At 35.9% G+C, this 20,164-nt stretch overlaps 1 protein-coding gene across 22 annotated transcripts in view; it reads left to right on the plus strand.

The window, feature by feature from the left end:
* LOC106869067 (ATP-binding cassette sub-family C member 9) overlaps positions 1-19,841 on the plus strand; it is a 37,816-nt gene extending 17,975 nt beyond the window's left edge. For 2 of the 22 annotated variants that reach the window (XM_089341123.1, XM_014914582.3), the window contains 20 exons: positions 924-944; positions 2,521-2,544; positions 4,308-4,328; positions 6,351-6,435; positions 6,774-6,861; positions 8,695-8,742; positions 10,414-10,661; positions 11,001-11,167; positions 11,499-11,568; positions 12,473-12,630; positions 13,485-13,577; positions 13,929-14,031; positions 14,316-14,429; positions 15,071-15,188; positions 15,773-15,903; positions 16,739-16,926; positions 17,124-17,227; positions 17,755-17,804; positions 17,989-18,135; positions 18,526-19,841. In XM_089341123.1, the coding sequence (XP_089197249.1) occupies positions 924-944; positions 2,521-2,544; positions 4,308-4,328; positions 6,351-6,435; positions 6,774-6,861; positions 8,695-8,742; positions 10,414-10,661; positions 11,001-11,167; positions 11,499-11,568; positions 12,473-12,630; positions 13,485-13,577; positions 13,929-14,031; positions 14,316-14,429; positions 15,071-15,188; positions 15,773-15,903; positions 16,739-16,926; positions 17,124-17,227; positions 17,755-17,804; positions 17,989-18,135; positions 18,526-18,699 (2,152 nt within the window). In that variant the 3' untranslated portion in view covers positions 18,700-19,841. The remainder of the gene's footprint in view (positions 1-923; positions 945-2,520; positions 2,545-4,307; positions 4,329-6,350; positions 6,436-6,773; positions 6,862-8,694; positions 8,743-10,413; positions 10,662-11,000; positions 11,168-11,498; positions 11,569-12,472; positions 12,631-13,484; positions 13,578-13,928; positions 14,032-14,315; positions 14,430-15,070; positions 15,189-15,772; positions 15,904-16,738; positions 16,927-17,123; positions 17,228-17,754; positions 17,805-17,988; positions 18,136-18,525) is intronic. The other 20 variants (XM_089341127.1, XM_089341120.1, XM_089341129.1 and 17 more) reach the window with 13 other exon arrangements.
* Positions 19,842-20,164: the final 323 nt, after the last annotated feature.

The raw sequence follows: 20,164 nt of genomic DNA on the forward strand, positions 1-20,164 counted from the left end.
TCGAACAAATCAACCCCAGGACTTATTCTTTGTAAGCCTAGTATTTATTCTATCGGTTTATTTTGCTGAACCGCTAAGTTACGGGAATGTAACACATTGGCTGTCAAGCAATGGTGGGAGAACAAGCACAGATACACAAATACATACATACATATATATATATATAAATGGGCTTCTTTCAGTTTCTGTCTATCAAATCCACTCATATGGTTTTGGTCAGCCCAAGACTATAGTAGAAGACACTTGGCCTAGGTACCATGCCGGAACCATGTGGTTAGTCCATCTTTATGTTCTGAGTTCAGATTCCACTGAGGTTGACTTTGCTTTTTATCCTTTTGGGGGTCGATGAAATAAGTACCAGTTACACCTTGTGCCTTTAGTAGAAAGTATTATTATTATTATTATTATTATTATTATTATTGGTGGTAGAATTGTTGTTAGTACAACAGGCTTAGTGGCATTTAATCCGACATTTTGTGTTCTGAGCTTGAATCCTGCCAAAGTCTGCCTTGTCGTCCATCCTTCTGCAGACAATAAAATAAGGTACCAGTCGCATACTGGGGTCAATGTCGGTAGTGATAGTAGTGGAGTGGCAGCATTGTTAGACTGTGAGAAAAAAGAAACTACTGTGTGATATTCGTTCTGGTTCTGTACAATGTAAGTTCAAATTCCACTGAGGTTGATTTTGTCTTTCATTCTTTTGGGAGCCAATAAAATAAAGTCCTAGTGAAGAAATGGGGTTGATATAATTGCTTAATCCCTTCATTGATGGAATTGACCATCCCTCTCCTTGTAATTGATGGCCTAAATCCTAAATAATTATCGACATCATCATCATCATTGTCAAGAACACATAAATTATAATAATTAATCAGTTTTACTTTATCTTCTAACTTCCATTATTATATCAATTTTATTTCCAGAAGAACTAATGTGGTTGAAAGGTATTTTTTGATAGATTTTTATATATTGATGTCATGTGGTCATGTCCTTGTCCTGTAGCTGTATACTGTGAGTGTGTGTATGTATGTGATGTAGTAAAATATTGTCAGTATCTGTAGAGTATTGTGTGTGCATGTGTATGTATGTGAGCTGGATGTTGCAAAATACTATGTGTGTGTGTGTGTGTGTGTGTGTGTGATACAGCTTGGTTTTATATATTTCAGAACAAGATCTTGTAGTGAAGTACTCAATACATATTGATATTTTTTCAAAAGTATCAGTAAGTATTGATCAGTAGTGTTATTAGTAGTAGCAAGAGTAGTTTGTCTCTGTCTTGTGCAGTACTGCATGACTGTCTGATAGCATGGTTCCATATGTCTTGTAATAAAGTCATGTCTTCCTTGCAGTACTCTAAATTTCATAATAAGGTACTTTGTATGTTTTATTATGTGGTACTGCATGCCTTATAATGAACTATCATCAGGTTTTTTTTTTGGCATGGTACTCTATATCTTGCAGTGAGGTACTATACTGTCTGTCTTGAGGTACTCTGTACCATGTAGTGCTGCTTGTATGTCTTGTAGTGACGTACCCTATATCTTGTTGTCAATTTTACTTTGTGTTGTGTAATGAAGAACTCTGTATCCTTTTGTAAGGTTCTGCCTGTTTTGTAGTGAGGTACCATCTTTGTTGTTGTGGAATCCTCTATTTATTGTCTACTGAGGTTCTTTCTATGTCATGTACTTGGGTACTCTCTGTGGTGGTGCATGGCTTAGTGGTTAGGGTGTTACACTCATGATTATAAGATTGTGGTTTCAATTTCTGGACTGGGCAAGCAAAAACATTTCATTTCATGTTGTTCCAGTCCCCTCATTTGGCAAAAGTGAGCAATCCTAAAGTGGGCTGGTGTCCCATCTAGGGTGGGTGTATACACCACAGATTCTGGGAAACTGGCCTTGAGCTTATGGCTCAGGAACGACACTTGATCCTTTTTTTCTTTTTTAGGTACTCTCTGTATATTGGGTACTGAGGTACTCTTATATGTCATGTTGTGAAATACTCTCTCTCTCTACGTCTATGGTTTTGCAGCATAGGAATCAAATGAGGAGTACCTTCTAACTATTTCCGGGTCAGTTTCATCTTTTATGACCTGCAGTGGTCTGCTATGGCCTGTCATCACCTCTGATGACCTGCTGTCACTTCTCATTGTGTGCCATGACCTCTCAACATCTCTTTAGTTTGCAATGACTGCCTGTGATCTGTTGTAACCTGTCGTGGTCTTCCGTGCCTTGTCAATACATCTTATCGCTTCGCTTGCTATGACCTCTCAATGTATGTTATGATCTGTCATTCTCAGCTATGACTTTGAAGGTCTTCCTACACTAATGTGGTTGTTGTGTCGGTTGTTGAAACTGAGGATCTGGTCTAAGTACTTGTACAAGAATAAATAATGAAAAACTTAAGAGTCTATTACAACATATCACATGTAGCTATGATTTATTCTAATCACCTTAAATAGCATGTTACAACATGTTAAATATCAGTAATGAAGCTATTGTTTTTATTTTGTTGCCCCAGGAGGAGATCAAGTCTTCCAGAAAGGTATTTTTCTGTTTCCTGTTTCTATTATCTTTTCTGGAATTTTGGTCATTAGTATGTCCTGTTTCACTCATTCTTTCTCTCTCACATACCAACCAGGTATTCACATTTCTTTCTTTCTCTCATGAACCGATCTCTCTCTCTCTCTCTCACACAACCTGAGTATATCTAAGTCACTGGGTTTTACTTCTGTCTTGCATTTTTTGTTATAAATGCTGCTCAATACTCTGGACTGTGCAGTGCATGTATTGGGTGACCTGAGGGGCAGTAGGGCATGCTTTTTGTCTACTTATGTTTAGTATGATATAAACTGAAAAACTGAAATGGCCTGGGGTTGTAACTCTTTGTTGAGGTGTCCACTCTCATATATCACTTTTACACCTCACCCAAAGCATCTGTTATCTTCAATATTCACTCTTTTGTCATATTCATCCATCACTCATTAGTCAATACAAATATTGTGTCATTTCCTTCTTTTGTTGATTCATTGAAGTTTCAGTTTTCACAGATATTTTAGAAACTAATGTAATCACACTTTGATTAATCTATTGATGTCTCTTTCATAACACAGCAAAACAAGAGTGTTACCTGCTGCATGTGATTGGTAACTTTGGAACTATACTTTTTCTTGAGAACAATCTCTTCTTAATGGTCAGACCATAGGTGGTCTTCTAGCATAATGGATGTCCACTTAGTGGTCATCCCTCGTATATGTATGTAATATAATTTTTCTGAATCTTCAGATTTTTCAATATGCTAGGCCACTGGTTTTAAATTGATATTAATTAAATTAATACTCAATTTTTCACCCTTAGTATTTAAATTTATATATATATATATATATATATCTACATTTCTGGTTTTAGTGTCTGGGGTTGTCTCCGTTCATTATCAGTTTGACGGTTTCAGTCTTGTAATCAGAGTTGTATGTCTTGTATTGCCTTAATGAATATATTTTTAGCTGCATCTATAATTGTTTTGGTAAATCTATGTACAGTCATAACAGATACTAATTGTGGCATTGAATTCTGAAAAGTTTGTCTTTGTTTCTCAGGGGAACTTGTTCCATTGTTTTTTTCTTTTTTCTTTTTCTCTTTTTTTTTTGGTTGTAATGCCTAGGAAAGAGTTATTGTAGTTGGTTTGGTAGGGAGTATGTATGTGTACCTTTCAATGTGAGTAGCTGTGTATTCATTCTCATATCCCAGTGAGAGGCAGAAGATGGGAGTGAGTGGGTGCTCGCTGTCCCTACTTTACAAAATTGAGAAGAACCATTTTAAAAGGCTGAAGAGCTATAAATGGACATCTTCTTTACACATGAAGAGACCAGTGACATATAAGATACACACACACACTTTGTTATATGTATGGGTGTACAAAGAAGAGAGAAAAGTATTTAGTAAGCATAAAGTTTAAGCAATTCATTTGGATCTTGAACTCCATCCTGTTGCTACTCAAGATTTCTTGTTTCTCTGAGGTTCTTGAAGTTGTTTTAAATAACAAAACAGTAACAAGAGACTCAATAACAACAGGGAAGGCCAGAACTTTCAGTGAATGAAACTATTTTCATACATACATACATACATACATACATACATATATATATATATATATATATATATATATATATATGTGCATATCTATCTATCTTACATATATACATACAAACATACATATATCCTTATTTATTCTGTTGTGCAACTTTATTCTGAAGAATGTTGGTCAAGTTCTGTTGGGGAATATTTAATCTGTTGATTCTTTGATTTCAGGAGATCCAGTTTGGCTGAGAGGTATTACTTCTGTGAATGCTTTCTTATTCTTATATATATATATATATATATGTATGTATATATGTATATATATATATGTATATATGTACTTTTGTGTTCTTTCTGACCAGGTTCTTACCACTATTATTTTTTTTATTATTATTATTATTCTTATTATTGTTAAGGCAGTGAGCCGGTAGAGTTGTTAGCATGCTGGGCAAAATACTTAACGGTATTTCGTCTGACTTTAATGTTCTGAGTTCAAATTCTGCCTAGGTCGACTTTGCCTTTCATCCTTTTGGGTGTCAATAAAATAAGTACCAGTTGAGTACTGGGATCAATGTACCTGATTTACCTACTCCCCACCAAATTTCAGAAAGGATTATTATTATTGTTTTATTTTTTTTTTTTATTATTGTATTGTACGTGCTGTTGTTACTTTTCTTCTCTGTTTCTTCAATGTTGTGTTTTTTTACTAACAACAAACACAACAGCAACAACTGGAAATATTTATAGCTAATTACAAAATAACTGCTAACTCAAATCCACACACACGGCATCAACACAGTAAGAAAACTACAACAAAGAGATGACATGAGCCATACATGAAGAGTGTGCAAATCCCTTAGTCCCCCACCCCACCCAAAGTCCTACTTTCTATCCATTTATTAATGTGATAGGGATTATAACCAAAACATTTGGATGAATGAATGGCTGAAGTTCGATTGTTGATAATTCATAAACCTGAGATAATCACAGTATTGGGGGACAATAAAAATGTGCAAGACCTTAAAATTTAAAGGTTGTATGGGTGTGCAATGGATGGCAAAGCCAACGAGATGACCCTCTTATTTCCCCCTCATAAACAATTCTATAATGCTTTCTCGCCAAACCATTTTGTTCTATATGCCTAATGAATTAAGTAGTCACATGACCATCTAGTCAATATTTCAGCTGTTGTTGTTGTTATTTTTGTAATCACAATACTTTACTCTATTTCTTTCTTTTTTTCTTCTTCTTATTCCTTATCACAGTTATTTTCTATTATTCTACCTTCACCCCATCTTCTTCAAAATATTTTCATACCAAACTTGTGTGATCTTTAATTGCATGTTGTGTCCTTTGAACGTACAGTATTACTATGGCCTATACAGTGTCGTAAGTACAGTGTGAGTCTGTCCCTCAATCATTGTTGTACATTGAGACTGTTATTGTAGAACATTTGTGTGAACCCTAGGCTGAAACTTTGAAACTGTTCCAGGGCAAACAATGATTGTTTCGGGTGACTATCCTCTATGTTGATCTAAAATTTAAACTCGTGCGCACACACACATGTACACTTCAACTCATTTCCTATGTAATCTCTCTGAAGTATCAAAGATCTAAACTCGTTATCAGTTTAAATTGTTTGGAGTATATTTAATAAACCTGTAAGAATGCCATTCACTATATTTTCTTGCTGTTGACAAGAAATTTTCTCCGTGACAAAACACAGTGAGTCATCTTTATTATGGATTTGAATGTGCCTCAAGCATATTTTAATCTTGTAGCAAGTTTGTATTTATCCACATCATTGCTTAGTGTGGTCACCTTGTATTCTAAAGATCTAAGTTTAAAACAGTTTCCAAATAAGATGCTGCCCTTTTAAAACCATATAGCATTCAGATTATTCTATCAAATGTAACATTTATTTATCCACATGTTTTTGAATTTATCCAGCATTATCTTGTAACTTTGAGATTTCAATTGTGTGATTGAATATTTTTTAGAACTAGCATTGTAGGGTAGGTGAGAGAGACTGGATCTGGCCAGTTTGACCATAAAACAGGAAGAATATTTGGGTCAGTTTAAATGCTGAAGAGTTGATTTCTGACATGCTGAATGGGTTTAGATCTACAAAGAGATACCTTAGGGGACAATGTAATACATTTGGAAGACAGTATGGCCAACATCGAAACAGAGAGTAGAACGCATTTATTATTTATTTATATATGCAAGGTGTAGTTTATATTTTATTGGTGTGGTATTTTTGTTAACTTCCAGGCAGGATATTGACCATGAGTTTGACAAGCACCGGCGAACTAGTTTTGACCATATCTCTGAACCAGTACACAAGCTGTCTATACAGGTATGTTGTCTCCAATCATTTTGTGTGTGTGTTCATATATATTGACATGAAGAAAGCTATGAAAAGGGACAGCAGTGGCTACAGGTGAGAAGTGTGCTGAGCCTTCTCTGAGTGGATTCACATTTACTTTTAAAGGCATGAGTTAATGTGGAGTCTCTATATAGTTGCTCAATCTGCAAGAAATAGTAGCTAAGTCTTCCTTAACATTTTATAATATTAAAAAAAGGACACATTTAAGGTCATCTTTAGTCGTAGGTTCACTGAACTTGCAAATGAATTTCCTGTGTGTTGTGTGTTTAAACCCCTGTATATTACTGGTATATATATTTGTGTTTCAGTCAAACCTTGGGATACCAATTAGTCGTCAGGTATCACAGATGTCTGTAATGACAGAAAATAGTCTTGAGGATGATGGATTGGAAGAAGGTAAGTATCTTGTCTAACATTAAAGTCACAATTATATGTGTGTGTATATCTGGTTGTGGTGTTATGATGGTAGGATGTAGTATAATGTGAGTGCTGTTTATCCCCCACTAATCCCACCCCTTAATCCAACAAATGATACAAAAATGTGATCTAACTGTGACCGTTTTGTCTTTTATTCAGCCACAATGTATCTTGGCACTACAACATCTAATGTGTTTCAAGATAGTTGACTGTGATCTGAGGGAGATTTGGCTCCTGCTTCCAGGTAGTTGAGTGGCCACATAGATGTTTCATCGCTGAGTTGGTGTGACACATCTGTAGACGGAGTCACTAATGTTGTCTGGAACACCCTACACTAACAACATCTTGAATATATAATGTGTGTGTGTGTGTGTGCTAGATGTGATCTGAATTATTTTACAGTTCCAGACCCTAAAGCAGTGTTTCTTAAACCTTTTGTGCCAAATTGCAATATTGCCTACCTATTGGCCAAAAAATGCTCCATCGCCCACCTGGGTAAAAAAACTTGTGATATATTCTACCTGTATTTGAAGACACATGGCTCAGTGGTTAGAGTGTCAGGCTCACAATCATGAGGTAGTGAGTTCAATTCCTAGACCGGGTTGTATATTGTACTCTTGAGCAAGACACTTTATTTCACTTTGCTCCAGTTCACTCAGCTGTAAAAATGCGATGCGATATCACTGGTGCCAAGCTGTATCGCTCTTTGTCATTCCCTTGGATAACATTGGTGGTGTGGAGAGGGTGGGTTGGTATGCATGGGCTACTGCTGGTCTTCCAGAAACAACCTTGCTTGGACTTGTGCCTTGGAGGGGAACTTTCTAGGTGCCATTCCATGGTCATTCATGACTAAAGGAGGTGGGAGTTTTTACTCTTTACTGTTACCTATTTGAAGAAATATGGTACTGCCATACACCACACGCACACTTCATGGAGACTATATATTTTTAGAATATGATTTTATTTGATTTTCATGTATTTTCTGCAGAAAACAGTTTAATGTTTTAAGTCTGATGTAGAAACGCTAAATATTTTTTTTAGCAATTTCAGCTGTATGCTTGTATGTTTGTTTGTATGGCTGTATGTAGATTTGTATATACCTGTGTTCTGTGTCTGTGTGTATGGGTCCACATGCATGTTTATTTCTGGTTTCTATATTTGCATGAACACAATCATCATCTGTGAATGTTTCCCTGTGTTTGCATGTGTTTTGTGCAAGCATAATGAATGCCTTTATGCATGCACCCATGTCTTTGTCGACTCTTTTATACAATAAACCAATTTCCAAGGACTTAGTCAGAACGAGAAAGCTGACCGTCCACCTGTCAGCAGTTCCTTCTTTGCTACAGTGACGAGAAAGCTAGAGTTTCGTTTTTAAAGTATTTATTGTGTAACAATTACAGCATTGTTGTCAGTGTCATGGCAGTTATTTAAAGTTCATTTATATTTTTGAGAGAATTGAGGGTATGTGTGTCTGTGGAGCACTCAGCCATTTGCATGTTAATTTCATTAGCAGGCTGCTCTGTTGATTGGATCCACTGGAACACTCATTGTCCTAACTGATGGACTGCTAGTTTATATATATATATAAATAATATTGTGTGTATATATTATGTATATAAATAATGTTGTGTGTATATATTATGTATATAGTGAGCATTTTTAAAGAGGGGAGAGGGGTGACCAGAACCAGAATTGTTTAGCAGAAACAGTTAATTCTGTAAATGGAATCTTGTTATGAGGTAAGTTAATGCCCGTATTTACTACCGAACGGTTGGACTGTATCACTTCTAAACTGTCACCTTTTTTCAGATGATTTACTTCCCCTTGATGACTACACAAAGGAGACATGTTATGAACGTAAAGTATTCTGCACTGGCTCCTCCTACCCTCCCCTCCTCGCTATTGTTACCACTGCTACTATCACTACTATTACTGGTAGTCAATATAAATATGTAGTATTTTTCATGTAGTACACTGTAGAAGAGTTGCAAGTGATGCACCGTCCTGTATTGTATACCACATGTTAAATCTCTGCTTAAACACTTATGCAAAACTAATGCACCTTCTTCTTTTCTGCCACATTAATGCATATCACACACACACACACGTGCTATTTATTCTCTTTCAGAATATTAACGCTCTTTAGTTGTCCCTCTCTTATGGACACTAGTAGAGTTGACAAACTTGTCTGTCTGGAAAGAAACATTACATTTCTGGTCGGAAGAGATGTCTTTTTCCCAGTGTTTAAATAATACAACTGAACCGAAGGGAAAAAAAAAAAGAACTTGTCTCAGAGGAATCAGATGCAATGTGCAAGAGTGAAGATTGAGCTGGTCTGAATATAAGGAGAAGGTTGACAGTTGATTCAGAGCTGTAGATTTTACACACACACACACACACACACACAGTAATTTCAGAGAAGTGGGTAAGTTGATTACATTGACCCCCCCCCCCCCTCCAGTACTCAGCTGGTACTTACTTTATTGACCCTGAAAGGACGAAAGGCAAAGTTGGCTTTGCCAGAATTTGAACTTGGAATGTAAAGACGGATGGAATGCTGCTAAGCATTTTGCCCAGCATGTGGTTGTAGTTGCGGTTACAGAGTCAGGAAACCCGTTTCTCCTTAGTTCTACTCTTCCACCTGTTCTTTATCAATTGTTTACCTGAGACATGCACCTGACCAAAGTAGCAACTTAAGAAGATGAATCCTAAATGATTTCATTTTAAAGAATGTAATGGATCTGTTCTGACAACTTATTAATTACAAATCAAAATTAACAAGAGCACTTAGAGAGCGCAAATCCCCGCCAAGGCAACACCAATGTCCTCTCAACAATTAGCCGGAGATGATTTTTAAAATAAGAATATCTGAAATAAACTTCACTGCTCTCACAAACGGGAATACTAAAAATGAATGCAGCTGCTCTCAAAAATTAAGTAAAAAAAGTGGTAAAATAATCCAGAATCCTTGTCCGGTACCGGATTGATCCCAAGATCTAATCAGTTCATGCCAATCCCAAGGCCAAACATCCCTGAAAATTTCATCCGATTCCATCCAGTGGTTCTTGAGATATTTTGTCCACAGACAAACAAACAAATGCGACTGCAAACAATACATCTGCCTTCGCTAAGGCGAAGGTGATAATAAATCCACCATTGCTGCTGTGTTACAAAGGAGAATCTGTGTGGATTCATTTCTCTCAATCTGCAATTCTTTTACAGAATATCTCTAAGATTTCTCTGTAATCTTTAATGTTTCTTTCTTTCTCTCTAAATATTTTGGAAAAGTATTTTCTGGAATTAATTTTGATATTGATATAATATTGAAGGTTAACTCATAATTTGTGTACACATGTGTGTAGATAGTCTGTTTGTTTATGCATGTATGTATGTATGTATGTGTATACATACACACATGGTTTGCATGTAATGGAAAAGTAAAAGTAAGTATTACTAAAAAAAAAGCTATTTATGTAATGTGTGTGTGTGTGTATATGATGATGATGATGTCTGTTTGTTATCTGATAGAGGACAATGAAGAAGAAGAAAGTCCATCATTAAAACTGGATCTGCGTGACCTTGGTTCAATCTCCACTGGCATGTGTTTTGAATTCCTGAAACTCTGCTCCTCTTCACTGGTTCTATTATTGGTGATACTCCTTTTGTGCAAACACACTTTAATCGTCACCTCTGATCTTTGGCTTGCTAACTGGATGTACTCAAAACACTCTGTGCATTATGAAATACATCAGAATAATTCCATCACCAGTCCAAAGGTAGGTGGTTTTTTTGTTTTTCTCTTTTCACCTTTCAATCATGTGTACATCATGTGGCACTGGCACTTGCAAAAGACATGCCTGTATGTATGGATGACCATGATTCTTCTTAACTGGACACATCTTCTCAAGTTCAGCAAATCACCTCAACTCCTGGTCCCATGTCATTTCCTCAGTGAGGCCCAGTGTCTCAAGAGCCTTTCACACCACTTCATCCCACTTCTTGGGTCTATCCCTTTCACACTAAATATAAATTTGATTTCTGGTGACAATCTTCTACAGTCTAATCACACATAAAATGTAACAATGTTGATCCTTTGTTTTCTTCTCTGTCTGCAGCTCACACCTGTCAACCACACCTACTATATTGGTTTATATATGGTCATCTGTTTAAGCTGTGTGGCAGTCACAGTGTTGACTGGTCTATTACTAAAGTTCACTACAGTGAGAGGAGCTGACCGACTTCATCAGAAGATGCTTCACTATTTGACCAGTTTACCTGTGATGTAAGTGAAACAGTTTTGATAGATAGCTTTTTAGTTCCTGTGAGCAGGAGCTGTTGTAGTTGCAGTATAAAAGGCAGCGAGAGGATATAGTGTATCCGTGTGATTGTGGTGTGTTGGTGAGTGAAGGTTTGACAAGTATATGTTATGGGCCTATATGCCTACTGTATGTATGTTTGGATATTAAGTAGGCCAGGGGGAAATCCATGTCTTAAAAGTATAAACTAAGGCTTGTAGCATGTGCTAAGTGTATCTTGACCAGAACTGATTGATGTTACCTGTTAACTACAACATTCAATAAGTGAGTGCTTGACTGTTTTATTTTCTGTTTCAGTCACTTTGAGTCAACACCACCTGCCACTATTCTCAATACATTCTCAGCCGACAGTCGTATTGTTGACCAGGTAAGTTCAATGTTTTGAGTGTCTGTGGTGTTGGTCAGCTGAGCATGCCTCCACTCACTTCTCTCTCTCCCTCAGCATTGGTGCCATGGGAAGCGGTTGGTGTTCCGAACCTTATCTACGTCTGCACCTTGGAAAGGGTCATTCTAGTTATAGATCCATTTTCTCACAAGATATGCAGAGGCACTGGGTAATATGTGTTTGTGATTATGTTTACATCTGTATGTATGCACGCGTACAGCAGAAAGTTGTCATTTCTGCTTGAGATTGCGTGGGTAAAAAAATATGTTGTTTATGTACTTACGTTTCTGGTGAATATTTCATGCAATAACTGTGCTCTTGAAATAATGGAATGAAAACTTTCTTATCTGTAAAACAAAAAATGGTAAGCAATGAAGATCATCTGGTTATAATAAAATACTGTGGTCAAAAATGACATTACCTCTCCAACCTGTCCACTACAGCAAAATGGATGCAAAATGAAGAAAATGAACATTTGCTTCTCTCTATAGGCATTGACCGCAAAGCACTTGAGAGATTTTTGTATTCATCCATCCATTCAGATTCCAGTGGAATAAGTAACTTATTTATTGGGATATAAGTAACAACTGGCATCAGGAAGGGAATCTGGCCATAGAATACTGCATTGATATGTCTCTCTTTGTGTATGTCTGCGTGTTCATTATATCAAAATTGAGTCTACTCAGAGTTTTGCCCTGGACTGAAGGAGTAGATGTCCTGTTTGTGCTTGATCAAGAGCATCTTTTCAGTACACTGATTGTATACTCACACACACACATATGCTTTTAATCATTTCAGCCATGTAGCTGTGGTCATGCTAGAGCACCACCATAATTTTGTACTTTTACATACCATTTTATATCCACTTCTATCCTGTTTATTTCAGATCCTACCAACAACCATAGAGTTATTGTTGAGGTTCTTACTACAAGCAATCATAGTGTTGGTCATCTGTTCTATAGCCATGCCCTATTTTGTACTGGCCACTGTTCCTATAATAATACTCTTTTATCTGCTCTTCAAATTTTACCGACCTTCCATCAGGTTAGTCTTTTCCTGTTTTCTTAATGCTTTCCTGTCAAACAAGGCTTGTTTATGCATGGTAGATGCTTGTGTGTGTGTGTGTGTGTTTGTGTGTATGTATAGGAACGGACTACATTAAATTAAAAGTGGCTTTCCATAAGTTTTGCTCTCTGTATTTGCTGAATAATTAATGTACTTGACAGACTTTATAGTAAAAAAATAGGAGTGACTATTTTGCAAACAAGTTTTTTGTAAATATAAAGCGAAGAGGAAACATGAAGAGTAGAGGAAATGTGAAATAGTGAAAGTGGATGGAGTACGGCTAAAGTGTTCGATGTACAATTAAGAATAATAGAGAAAGATGGAAGGCGGACGTTAAACGATGATGATGATGATGATGATGAATGTTGTTTACATCACTAGGGATAGAAACAAGAGTTCCTTTTGCACCAAAAGTCAATATGAGAGTTTCTCTTGTAGTATTTATTGCTCTATAGTTTATTGTAACAGGACATCCTTGTTTAAGTAAAGATAAATATTACCTCTCAGTATCTATAGGAAAACAAACGTTAAGACAAGGCAAACATCTCGAGTCATATACATTATTATTATTGGAAAAAAATTCAGTCTTACAGCTGTTTCTGGGTTATTCCGTCAGCAGAGACAAATGGGGAAAATGAGAAGGGTATAGATTATTGTATATATGTGATATCATACTCCCATACCCACAGTTTACACAGGTAGAGTAGAATATACTTTGTCAGCAAAGTAGAGTGTAACTGACACACACAAACCAACGTGTGTGGAGTTGGTAAAGTATTCTAGTTTTCATTAATCTACTCTCTACAGCAAATTATTTCTCTTCTATTTTATAGACAGCTCAATCGTCTTCAGAATCTTACCAAACTGCCTCTTTTTAACCATTTCTCAGAAATTCTTAGTGGACTTCGGACAATTAGAGCTTACAGGTATATTGAATGTTTTCCATTATTCATTTTTGTCACAACTAATTTAATTTATCAGCTTATTACTAATTTTTTATTTAATTAATTAGTTATTTCGCCAGTCCTTTACCATTCATATATCAAAATACATGATCATAACCTGTATTTTTCTTGAAGTGGAATAACAAGGTAAGTTAGCTCTCCTCTCAAAAACCTAAAAATTACTGAAGTCAAATTAGGGAGAGTGGTGTAAATGATTATGCAACGGTAATTAAAACTAAAAATTAGTTGAGTCCCTAATTTTTAGTATCTCAGTGTCAAACAACTGATAGAACACATGACTTGTAGTTGCCTGTTTTTAAATTCTATTTTCAGGGTACAGTACTGGTTTACTGGTTATGTCACCCATGCAATAAACGTATTCAATGTTGTCTTCCTGTACATTCATGCTGTGAATCGGTGGTTAGCCATACGTTTGGTAAGTGTTACTCTTTCTAATTTCAACATTAGGCCAGCAATTTTTGTGGGTTGGGGGCATAAGTGAATCAAGTTGACCCCAGCCTTAACTGATCTTTTACTTTATTAAATCTAAGAATGTAAAGTGTCTGAACAACTGTCTCAATGTATCTTTGCCATGGTGCTAACAATTCTGCCAGTCGATCACATTCAGCAGTTGTAATAACAATGGTTATAAGCTTCCCAGAATAATGTTTCTGTCCACTTAAATGGTTAACTTGTTCTAACAAGAACTTCTTATTGCAGGATTTCCTTGGATGCCTTATTTTATTACTGGCATCACTTGGTAGCTTGGCTTTCTCCATCCAAAACGAAGAAAATGGCACATTAGTTGGACTCTGTATGTTGAATGTTCTCATGGTAAGTAGAATTTGAGGATTTCTTCATGTTTTGGTAGAATCACAGGCTCACATTTCCTTTGTTAGTTTTGCTGACCCCTACAAGTCGTCTCTGAAATTCCCCTTCCAGCTGGACTGGTCAGCTCTTATATATTTCTGATAAACAATACCTGCATTGGAGAATTGTGTAACTGATTCACATATGCAACACTGGCATCCAGTTTCTGATTGAATAATTAAAAAGGGATTTAATATCAGATTTCCAATATTAACCTCTTGCATTCTGACTGGATAGTGATGCAGGGAATGAAATATTAGTTCTTAGAGAAATCTTAAACTTTTCACTGACCAAAATACAAAACATCACTGTCTATTCTGAATGTAAATTGGAAATCAGAAACAATGTGACTGATGTCATTATGATGCCCAACATTAATCTGGAGATAAATGCTGGAATTTTCAGGGCAGCTGAGCCAATACTCTTCTGTAAAACCTTTATATACGACCTGTATAATATATATACATGCTAATTCATATTTCTTTGGTTCTCTTCTTGAGTAGAGAAATTTCTTGGATGGTTTTATCATTATTTTACTGTACATCTGTGAAGTAATATTGATGTATTTTTCCCTCATTGCACTGTAGAATTTTTATCTATTTCAGATGCCAATTTATGTGAACATGATAGCACGTCATGCAACAGAACTAGAGAACAACATCTCGTCTTTAGAGAGGGTTGTGGAATATGCTTGTGAGACACCACCTTCAGTAGATCCACCAGGTGTGTCATCATTTTTACTGTCTGTTTGAAAATTTATTGAAGTCTTGTACCATTGATTGCCATCCTACAGCTCTATACATTGCTGCTGGTAATGTCTTGAAATGTTTGGCAAGTCTCTGCTTGAATTAATGTCAGAGTTTCTAAGTAGCTCTGGAACCTGATCAGTGCTTCAACATAACGGTCAGATCTCATTTCAGTAATTCCAAACTGTCTGTACATATTTAATGTTCAATTTAATGCCTGACAATAAAGACAAGATGGACGTAGACAGTGAAAAATAGTAATTTCTAACTCATTCATAGACAAACAATTCGGAAAAGAGAACAGTGAATTATATCAATCTGCAGTTATTTTATTGACCCCGGAAGAATGATGATTACAGTGAACATGAGATGGATTTGAACTCAGAATGCAAAAGTGTGCTGATCATTTTCTCTCCCTAAATTATTGTTTGTAAAGTAGAAATGCTATTTTAACTATATTTAGCCAAACAAATAGAGTAATTATGTATTTTTTTAAAATTACAGTTCTTCATTCTTGCCTTCATTCTAAAATGTTATTTTGCTTTTGTCTTTATATTACAGATTGCATTGAGGTCCCTGAGTCTTGGCCAGATGTTGGTGACATTGAATTTCAACACATTGCCTTAAACTATGATCCTGAACAGAGCCCCGTCGTTATGGATGCCACTTTTACTATAAAAGATGCGGAAAAGGTAACAAATCTTGTTGTTTGTGATGGTAATGGTAGAGGTGGTTAATTGCAGACTTACACTGTGGTAATAACTGATCATATTTTTGGGAGTGATCCCTTTCCATACATCTAGCAAAAACTGGTAGAGAAGGACTTACTATAAAGATGGTGGATAGCTTAAAGCTTTGTTTGGTAATATTGTGGGATATGATATATATATATATATTCCTGGTCAAACATACTTTTGATCAAAAACATTCCACCTGCAACCATCTGTCTTTTCTTTTCAGAAACAATGTATGTCTTGATGGTAATGTGTCATTTCAAGAAGATTATATGACCATATCTGTGAGGGTGTGTGACCCAGTGGTTAGGGTGTTGCACTTACAATTGCTAGATAGTGGGTTCGATTCCCGGATTGGGAACACTTCATTTCATATTGCTCTAGTCTATACAACAGTAAATGAATAACCCCATGATGGACGAGCCTTCCGATCACGAGGAATGTTGGCCCATTCACCTAGCAAGCAGGGTGGCATAATTCGAAAGCTAAAACAAAGTGCAAAGTGCATTGTGACCAGTGATGTATAACAACATTTGATAATCTGGTCAGTCACATGATCATGTGACATTACCCTACCAAGCTGGTCACGTGACCACACAGCAGCTCTTTTGTTTGTTTGTGTATGTTATGTAAAGGTGGAGTGATGCTGAAGATGCTGATGGTTATATTTAGTAATGTTAATGTTGTGATGATGATTAGTCTAGAGGTGGTTAGTCAGGGTGACAGTGGTTGTTTGTATTCCTTCTGTTGCTGCCAGTTACACAGCAGTTTGTTGTTTTTTCTATATTTCAAGGTGGCCTTCTGTGGACATGCTGGGAGTGGGCGATCATCTCTCATCTTATCCTTATTCAAGATGATCCATGTACATGAAGGAAAGATCTTGATAAACTATCAGGACATATCAGTTGTGCCGTCCCAAGTTCTGAGATCTCGTCTTTCCATTGTACCCCACGACCCAATCATGTTTGACGGAACAGTCAGGTGAGTTTCTCATTCATCATTTCAAATCTAGATTATTCCAAACTCAACAAGCATTATCAAATTTTATTAAAATATCTGTTTGAACAACTTGTGTAAATCTATGAATTTGTATATCAAGTGAACCTGTATTAAACTAAAACCAAGCAAACATAAAGAGAGTTAGTTAATGCTGATGCCAGAAATGTTTTGTTTTTCAGGTTCAATCTTGATCCAGAAGGCATATATAAAGATCCAGAGATTTGGGAAGCTTTGAATGCAGTTCAAATGAAAAGCACAGTTCAAGAGCTTCCCCATAAACTGGGTATGTTGATAGAGATGTTGTATTTTTAGGATTGCCTTTGCTTGACTCTTCAATAATGCTGATCACACACACCTTCCTTTTGTTATATATAATGTCAAACTGACCTTCATAGGTAAACTCCAAACTGATCTTACATGTACTTTCAACAGCTGATTAACTTGCTTAAGCTCTCTGAGAAGACATTTTAAACTACTTTGACACTTAAATATGCTGATTGAATGTAACACAGTCTGGAGGGTTTCCTGTTACTTGTCTCAGTCAGCAGTTCGTTACTCAGAGGAATCTCATTAATTTGGACATTAAGCCAAAGGTAGACAGGGAAGCTTACATCTGCTGTTGTTGTTTAGCCCCAGGTCAACCTTTATTCTAGCTTACAGCATAATCTGTGTTATCTCAAACACTTATCTCCAGCCTCTAAACTGTGTTACCCTAAACACTGTCAGATGTAGCTTGTAATTTGTGTTACCCCAAACAGTTGAAATTATCGTTTATATGGTTATTTTTACCAGTGATATTTCTCTCCACAGAAACTGTTGTCCTCCATGAAGGCAAGGAATTTACTATTGGACAGAGACAGGTGAGATTTTCAGATGTTTTAATTGTTCAGTTCCTTTAGCCAATGTTTATTACATGAAGGTGTTAGATTAAATAATTGACCACAAGATCGCATGTTCAAAACCAACCTTGTACAGTCATTGTGTTTGATTCCTCATTATACGGGTGACTTAAATATATGTAATCCTTGTTTTTTTTTTTTATAGCTTTTCTGTTTTGCTCGAGCTTATATGAGAGACAGTAAAATAGTTATAGTGGAGCAGGAACACACCAACGATGATGCCTTGATGGAGGAAACCATTCAGGACCTCATCCGCACTGTGTTCAGGGATTCCACCGTTCTTGTGACTTTGGTGAGTGCACTTTATTTTCAAATCCTGAATCTATTAAAGGATTGAATGAACATAAATTTATTTTAAAACCAATCATTTAAACATATATTCATTGAAATAACTCAGATTTCCTAAGCACATATGCAAGTGCCTCCTACATTGTGCATGTGTATGTGTGTGTGTCTAGATTTGGAGGCATTGTGTATAGCTTGACAAGTATTTCTTCAAACCACAGCTACATTGTGGATAGGGTTATATTGCATAAGGTGATGTGTAGTGTTGCATTGTGGGAACACTGTGTGTGTGTGTGTGTCGGTTATGTTGTTTAAGGTGTGTGTGTGGTGTATTATGGTAAGATGTCTTTTGATTCTTAATTCTGTCATTATATCCAATGTTTTCTTTACTTTCCAGCATCATCTGACTCATCTAAATGATTATGACCGTGTTATGGTATTAGACCAAGGTAGAATTGTGGAATTTGATAAAGCTTCTCAATTATTAATGAATGAAAACAGCATGTTAACAGCATTAGTACGAGAAAGCCAGCTGAAACGGCCCAACAAAGTAGTCATCACGGTTTCTTGAACCATTCACATCATAATCACTGGTTAACATTCATCTTTATATTACAGATGTGCTCAGAAGATTCTGGTTACAACCATCTGCATATCATTCAGATAATGAATCTAAAACTACTTTGAAAACACTATTAAAGATTTTAAACAATCCAGATTTAGATTCATTAGATTATATTGTATATGTAGGTGTTTTTTTAATTTGAATTTGAATGTATAGACATACATTACACACACACACAGACATTATTTAACATTATAAATGTAAGATTGTATATTTCTGCATATAGGTGTATATACGTTTTTATATGGAAAGTATATGTATGCACACACACACACACACACATAACACAAGCACACGCACACACACACAAACATACACAAATCAATACCAAATTTACACAGCCATATTAATTGAAATTTTGCTATTTTCATCACCATCATCAATGTCTACACTTTTGTAAATTTGAATCCGACAGAAACCCAAGTATTGGACTTGATGTCTTTTTGTTTTTTAAAAAGTAGAATGTAAAAATAAAAAAATAAAAACTATCAGCTAATAAACTGCCATTTCTCTACTCAGCTGATTGATTCTACAGTATTTTTTGTACAAGAAACACAAGTTATTTTTCATACAGACAAAAATTTCTTTCCAAAACATCTTAAAAGCTAATCTAGGACCTATAATCAATTAAAACATATTCTTTTTTTTATCCTACAATGGTGTTAACACTAACATATTTGTATAACTGTTTGTTGTTCCTTTATTTTAGCAACATGAGACTTTGTACAGGAGTTGTTTTGTATTTTGGAATCCGGAAGAGCTCACCCAAGAAAAAATAAAACTTTGAAATAAACACACACACACTTAAAAAAATATATATACGTGTAGGTATATATATATATATATACATACATACACGCACACACACACTCATTTATCAGCGTTTTATGTCCACTTTTCCATGCTGGCATGGGTTGGACATTTTCTGTGTGGAAGTGTTTTTCAGCTGGATGCCTCTCCTGTCACCAACTATTTTAGTTGCCTCTTACAACATGCAGCGATGCAGTGAGCCTCTTCCAAAACGAGGACACACAGACACACACATATGTGCTTAAATAAAAATTTGTTGATGTTGTTTTCTAATAGAATTTGATGATTTTAATATTAGTTTCTTTTAATGACTAAATACAATTTGGATTTAATTGAAGAAGAAACAAGCAGTTGTGACACTCGAATGTTTTCCAATACCATTAATATCCAGAGTAACATTACATCTTGGTTCTCATAAGTCAATGAGTACTATTACAATTATCAGTATTTTGTTGTTGTTGTTGCTTAGCCCTAGGCCATTCCCTGGTCAAGCAGACTAACGATCATGCTGTTCCGACCATAACTATCCCTCCTAAATTATCTCAAATAACAACAAAGGAAAATGAAGGGCAAGCTTTTCCCATGCTCTAGATTACACCAA

Source organism: Octopus bimaculoides, chromosome 24 (assembly GCF_046866305.1).
Source record: "Octopus bimaculoides isolate indiv1 chromosome 24, ASM4686630v1, whole genome shotgun sequence".
Classification (NCBI taxonomy): Eukaryota; Metazoa; Mollusca; class Cephalopoda; order Octopoda; family Octopodidae; genus Octopus; species Octopus bimaculoides.